Source organism: Tiliqua scincoides, chromosome 5 (genome assembly GCF_035046505.1).
Source record: "Tiliqua scincoides isolate rTilSci1 chromosome 5, rTilSci1.hap2, whole genome shotgun sequence".
In the NCBI taxonomy this organism is placed as follows: domain Eukaryota; kingdom Metazoa; phylum Chordata; class Lepidosauria; order Squamata; family Scincidae; genus Tiliqua; species Tiliqua scincoides.
In genome coordinates, this window is record NC_089825.1 from 93,397,666 (window position 1) to 93,404,890 (window position 7,225).

Below are 7,225 nucleotides of genomic sequence, written 5' to 3' on the forward strand. Positions count from 1 at the left end.
TGGGTAGCATGATGATGATGATGCAGCAAGTTTTAAGAGTGGTTGGGTTATCTGTGCGAATATACAGTTTGTGGTTGAGAGACTGAGCTATTAATTAAGTAGCACCTTGTTCAAATCTCTACCCAAGCTTTCAGGAGTACTCACTGCCTACTCATCTTTAGTATGGTGGTTGTTACAAGTTACATAGCTGTTTGTAAAATAGTCAGGATTTCTAAGAAACTGTTGCAAAATGCTAAGAAATTGTGTTGGAATTACTGTTATCCTGGCCTTTAGAAAGCTGGAAGAAATTCAGTATCAATAAATGGGAAGAATTTTCCAAGAATGAAAAAGGTCTAAAAAATTTATTTATCACCCAGTTAGCAGGATATAAAAGTCCTATTCATGTATCAACATCAGCATCATTACTATTGGTTGTTGTTATTTTATTAGTGTGGAATTTTCATAGCCACATTGGTCCCACAGAAATAGAAATATCAGGTAAGTGAAGCAAGGACTAACCCAGAACAGTCTGCCTCCCCAGCTTAGGATACTGGTCAGACTTTCAACCTGCTCCTGCTCTGTTCAGAGATGGAACTATGAAGAGATACCTTCAGAGTCTTTTTTTTAACTCCACTTATCTACATTATAACTCTGCAACACATCATATTATCCAGTATATGAAGAACTAATTCCTACATGGTAGCATGAACTGTACATACATATACATCAGAGCGCTCACAAGTTCCATTGAAGCCAGAACCTGAATTATTGTTCCTTGATGCTGTTTGTTCCCCTGCTGATCACCTACAAAATAGGTTAGTGCTATTCTATAAAGCTGGTTTCTTTTCTTATACTTAGAGATGGATATTTGCTTTTAAAATTTTGATTACATAGAGTTGAATATAGATAGTGTGTAGCAAGTCTGTTCATGCAACTGTAAGAAAATTGAAAGCTTTGAGTGATTTGATTTCTTAGGGTATGGTGATGACTGTGAACTCTGCCAGACTCGGGTGATAATGCAGGGTATTCTTACTGGCTGTTCTTTGATGGGGTCTATGTCTCACACAATACAAAGTCATAACATATAACACTGTGCCACCATCATTACGCAAACAATTAGTGCCTGAGGCTAGTCATGTCATTTGTGGGTCAGGTGTAAGTTCACTAAAATAAGATCAGAACAGAGCAACATGATCAGTTGTGCCATATCACATTCAGAGTGTTGACTTGTTCAAATGCTTCCTATTGTTAAAAAAAAAACCACCCTCCCTGCATGTAGAAAAGTAGCACATATCTTATCACCAGCAAAGCTAGGCTACAGGCTTTTTCCCTGACAAGCTAGTTTTCTATGTGCAGTGGGGGGGGGGGAGACATAGGGCACAATCCTAACCAGGTCTACTCAGAAGTAAGTCCTATTTTGTTCAATGGGGCTTACTCTCAGGAAAGTGTGGTTAGGATTGCAGCCATAAAGAAATATTGAGGAACATCTGTATCTGTGTTTTATGACCACCCGCCACACACACACACACACACACATGTATGCATTACTTTAACACTTCTATGTGATTTCTACTGTCTGCCCCTGAAAGGGAAGCAGAAGTCTTAGCATCACAGGGCCCAATCCTATCCAACTTTCCAGCGCTAGAGCAGCCAGGACTCAATGAGTCATATAGTGTCTACAAATGTTGCTCTTGGCCAGGAAGGGATGTTGATTTACTGTAATAAAGAAATTTACCATTGCGTTAATTTACTAGGAAAAGAAACTGAAAAACAGGATGGACAGGAACCAACAGGTACTAGTGTAACATTACATTATATATATTATTCCACCAAGCAGGAATTTCAAGACCATCTGAAAGTACTGTGACAGATATTCTTCAGCATTCCTTGTGCAACTATGATTATGGCAAATTCTGCTTATTCTCCATAAGGCAGACTACAACACATAGGACTTTTTCTCAGGAAAGTGGAAATATACAGTATGTGAATTCACAGTGTCACAAGGAAACATAAAGCCCAGAACTGGATACCAGTCATCAATAGAAAAGGCCAATAGCAACAGCCAATGGTAACATGAGAAGGGGCGGCAACTGGGAGAGGAGAGCTGATTAGAATGACACAGTGGATCAGATATTGCCCTGAGTTGCCTGCTGAGGAATAGGGATGTCTGATATCAACTGGTTTAGATGCCTGGCACCTTCAGTGGAACTTCCTGTTCTTATGGTTCCTCTTCTCATTGCAGGTGGAGTTTGGTGAGCAAGATGTGGCGTCAGAATGGGACTTTCGTGAAGGAGTTCATTCTTCTGGGCTTCACCAGTAACCCCGTATTGCAGCGTCTTCTCTTAGTGCTGTGCCTGGTCATGTCTCTGGCTATTGTGTTTGGAAACAGCCTCATCATCTTCCTGGTCTGGGTCGACTCCCGCCTCCATACTGCCATGTACTTTTTCATCGGCAACCTCTCTTTGCTGGAAATATTCTTCACGTTGATCACCATTCCTCAGATGCTTGTCCACTTGGCCTTGGGGACAAAGACCATCTCTTTCAACAGATGCATGGCCCAACTCAACCTGACCCTGTCCTGCGGGATGAGCGAGTGCTTCTTCCTGGCGCTCATGGCATATGATCGTTATGTGGCCATCAGCAACCCACTGCGATACCCCACCATCATGAGAATGCAGCTGTGCGTGCAGATGGCCGCGGCCTGCTGGGTTGGAGGCTTCTTCAATGCTGCAACATTGACAGTTACCACCATAAACTTCCCCTTCTGTGGGCCCAACAGGATTAACCATTTCTTTTGTGAGGAACCAGCTGTGCTGCGGCTGGCATGTATGGACACCTATGTGGTGGAGGTCCTCATCTTTGCCTTGAGTGTGATTGTCCTTATACTTCCTTTTACCTTCATACTGGTCTCCTATATCCAAATTGTCAAGGTGGTGCTCAGGATGCGTTCAGCTGAGGGACGACAAAGAGCTTTCTCCACCTGTGCCACCCACCTCACGGTTGTCACATTGTTCTACAGCACCATCAGCCTCACCTACCTACAGCCCAAATCGGAGCATGCTGCAGACCAGGAAAAGAAAGCCTCTGTTTTCTATGCCCTGGTCTCCCCTATGTTGAACCCTGTCATTTATAGTCTAAGGAACAAAGACGTTAAGGGAGCCTTGGCCAAAGTGATGGGAAAAGCCAGATGAGTCTTGTCCATATGGCTGTTAGGAAGGGGGAGAGATGGGCATTTGGTATACAATCCCCAGTCTACACACCTGGAACTTTTTGTGTGTTGATTTTCTGCCTGTTGATGCCATTAGTGATGGTAGTGGTGATCACTTCAGCCTTTTAGTGGTACACATTGTGGGTCAGCTAAATCTTTAGAACAACGATTTTCAGCCAGTGTGCCACAGAACATTGGTAGAAGTATTTGAAAATGATGGGGTTTTTTTAATGTGTTAAATTAAAATGCAAAATACAGTGTTTTTTTTAATTCACAAGTCAAACCAAAATTCCAGTGTTCTGTACTCATTATGTATGGATAGAGGCGTTTGAAAAATGTGGAGTTTTGTGTTTTTATTAAAATACAAAATGTAATGTTCTATGTTTTAATTAAGTTAATAAAAAAAAAACCCACCTCTACACATTGGTACGCTGTGAATGATCTGCAGGTGTGCTGCGGGAGGTGACCACGCCTGGGGTATTGCGTCCAGTTCTGGTCACCACATCTCAAAAAAGATATAGTGGAAATGGAAAAGGTGCAAAAGGCAGCGACCAAAACGCTTACTGGGCTGGGGCACCTCCCTTATGAGCAAAGGTTACAGCTTTTGGGGCTCTTCAGGCTAGAAAAAAAAGCGCCTGAGAGGGACATGATTGAGACAAACAAAATTATGCAGGGGGTAGATAGAGTGTATAAGGGATGTTCTTTTCCCTCTCACACCAGAACCAGGGGACATCCACTAAAATTGACTGTTGGGAGAGCTAGGACAGACAAAAGAAAATATTTCTTTACTCAGCATGTAATGAGCCTATGGAACTCCTTGCCCCAGGATGTGGTGATGGCTTCTATGCCTAGATGCCTTTAAAAGGGCATTGGGCAGATTTGTGGAGGAAAAGTCCATAAATAAGTAAGCCATGATAGGTATGTGCAATCTCCTGGTTTTAGAAGTAGGCTACCTCAGAATGCCAGAAGGTGGTGGCACCAGAATGTAGGTCTCTTGTTGTCTTGTGTGCACCCTGAGATATCCAGTGGGCTACTGTGGATACAGGAGGCTGGAATAGATGGCCCTCTGGCCTGATCCAGCAGAGCTCTTCTTATGTTCTTATATTCTCCCTGTGGGGGAGGGTCATTGATTAGTAGGGCCACTGAGGGATATTAGATATTGATTAGTAGGGCCACTGGCGGTGTGGTGTGCTTTGCCAATTGTCAAAAAGTTAAATGGTGCGCCTTGACAATCTTAGCGCCTTGTCAATGAGCTGTGAGATGAAAAAATAAAAATGAAAACCGCTTCTTTAGAAGGGATCTGTTTTGCTCAATTTCTGAACCTCTGGTTTAGTAAGATGGAACCAACAGGTGTGCTTAATATGGTATAGCACCTCAGTAGTATAAGGGACCCACCTTCTGTCAAAATACCGGAACCACGTGACCGGATGCGGAAACCCCTCCCCCGCCCCGCCCCCGGAAGCACGTGACCGGATGCGGAAATACGTCAGCGGAAACCACGCCCCGGAAGGGGTGGAGGGTGGGCATGTGACCCCTCTAGGAACTCCTCACGAGACCCCTGACCACGTGGTGGAGGTTTCAGAACGGCAGGACCAGGGGGGAGGGTGGCGCCCGAAGGGCGCCATTTTCTGCGCCGCCCCCCCCCCCGGAAATGGGGTGCCATGTGACCCTTGTAGGAACGCCCCTCGGGACCCCGGACCAATAGGAGGGGGTTTTAGGGACCACGGGACCGCTGCGTGGTGTGGAGGGTGGTCCCGAGGATATGCCAGGGCATGCCTGGACGAGGGGGGAAATTTAAACCGCCGGGGAGAGGGGAGAAACCCTCTTTCTTTTGCAACCAGTAGAGACTTACCACAACAAACAAGCAAAAATAAATAAAAATAAAAAAAATGGAGAGACCCATGGAACTTGACTTGCCAGAGTGCTTTGGACTGGGGAGACCCATGGAACTTGACTTACCAGATGGCCAGTGTTTTGGAACGACAATCAATTTTTATAACCAGGAGCCAGAGGACATGGAGCAAAGTACAACAGCACCAGAATGGCTGACACATCGGAATCGTGCTTTAGAGCCAGAAGATGAGACAATTGTTGACCCCATCAGTGTGGAAAATGATTTATCCCAAGAATTAGAGATGGGTGCAGGACCCTTTTGGCCAAAACCAATGGTAAATATACACGCTTTACAATAAGTGCTTGTGACATAGAAGGGTGATGGGAAGTGTGCTTATAACAGGGGTGTGGGGGGGGGGGTCTGTGGATGTTTGTGCTTATGGATCAACTATACATTTTTTTATAACCAGAGGTTGGAGGAAATGGAGCGCAGGATGACAGCGCCAGAATGGGTGACATACTGGAGTCGTGCTTTAGAACAGGGAGAAGAAGAAGCAAGCATCCCCCCACTTGTTGGGGTACACACGGCGGCTGGAAGCCAGGAATTAGAGGGGGATGCAAGACCCGGTCGCCCCATTTCACCGGTAAATATATGGAGGCTGAAGTTTGGGGCAATGTATTGGGGCCTGCTATTCCATCGTGTATATTGTGTGTTGAGAGCATTTTTTCTTTGTCTAGGCAGATGAGCTGGTTAGAAGTTTCCAAAATCTGTCTATTGGGGAGCCTCTAGGACAACCGTGCAAAGGCCTTTGCCCCTGAATGACCTGTTGTGGCAAAAGGAGAAGGATCACCTGTAAATAAAAACATTTTACAACAGACACTTGTGTCCATATGTGTGCTAGTCAACAACATGGCAGATCAAATTTTAAAGAGCATATATTATTCACCAGGGTCTGTCGGGAGCTACGGAGGGGTGAACCCCCTCTACCAGGAGGCTAAAAAGCAAAGTAAATCACTGACCAGAAAACAAGTTAGCACATGGCTTTCAGAACAGGATGCTTATACACTGCACAAACAGGCACGAGTCCATTTTAAAAGAAACAAGACTATTGTCTCGGGAGTGGATGCACAATGGCAGGCAGATTTAGTGGACATGCAGCAGTTCTCTAAGTACAACAGCGGCCACAAGTATATCTTAACGGTGGTGGACATACTGTCTAAATATGCATGGGCTAGGAGCCTGGAAGACAAAACAGGAAGGCAGGTGTCTGGGGCTTTTCAACATATCTTCAAACAGGGAAGAATACCTCGCAAGTTACAGACTGATTCTGGCAAAGAGTTCCTGAATAAGCCTGTAAGGGAGTTACTAAAAAAGCACAACATTCACCACTTTGTTACCAACAATGAAGTCAAAGCCGCAGTTGTGGAGCGTTTTAACAGGACTCTGAAAACAAGAATGTGGAGATTTTTTACAGCTAAGAACACATTCAGGTATATTGAAGTGCTGCCACAGCTTATAAGGAGCTATAACCATTCTTTCCACAGAACAATCAAGACACGACCCGTGGATGTTAACAAATCCAACACACTATCTGTCTGGAGAACAGTTTATGGAGACAGGTTACACAGAAAAAAAGCTGCTCCCTTGTTCAGAAAAGGAGATCACGTACGGGTCTCCAAGCTCAAGGGGGTTTTCGAAAAAGGTTATGAACAAAGTTTTACCACAGAGGTTTTCATAGTTGACCAAGTCCACCACAAAGCAAAAAGACCTGTATTCAGGTTAAAAGATTATGCGGGGGACCCAATTGTTGGGACATTCTACCCTGAAGAATTACAAAAGGTGAAGAACAAGGACCAGGTTTACAGGATTGAAAAAGTTTTAGCAACGAAGGGGCGGGGTAACAAAAAGCAACACTTGGTGAAATGGTTAGGCTGGCCTGACAAATTCAACAGTTGGGTTGCGGGTACAGATCTGCGTGAACCTGCATAGGTGAGAAAATGGGGGGAAATGGATTTTATATCACCCTACCTAGCAACGCATGCGCTAAGGTATTTCCTCAGAACACCAGCGCCTCTTTCACCACACAGCTTGCACGACCCCTGGAACTGACGGGGGACTGGGAAGTTGGATTAGCAGAAATACATTACCCACACAGCTGGAATACAATCACTGAGGATGCAACATTTGAAATTTCTAATGGGGTG

General features: G+C 44.7%; 1 protein-coding gene across 1 annotated transcript; it reads left to right on the forward strand.

Annotated features, from left to right (window-relative positions):
- Nucleotides 1–2,240: 2,240 nt before the first annotated feature.
- Nucleotides 2,241–3,170, forward strand: LOC136651211 (olfactory receptor 2D3-like). Its single transcript, XM_066627402.1, has one exon. It carries the CDS (start codon nt 2,241–2,243, stop codon nt 3,168–3,170), a length of 930 nt encoding a protein of 309 aa, XP_066483499.1.
- Nucleotides 3,171–7,225: the final 4,055 nt, after the last annotated feature.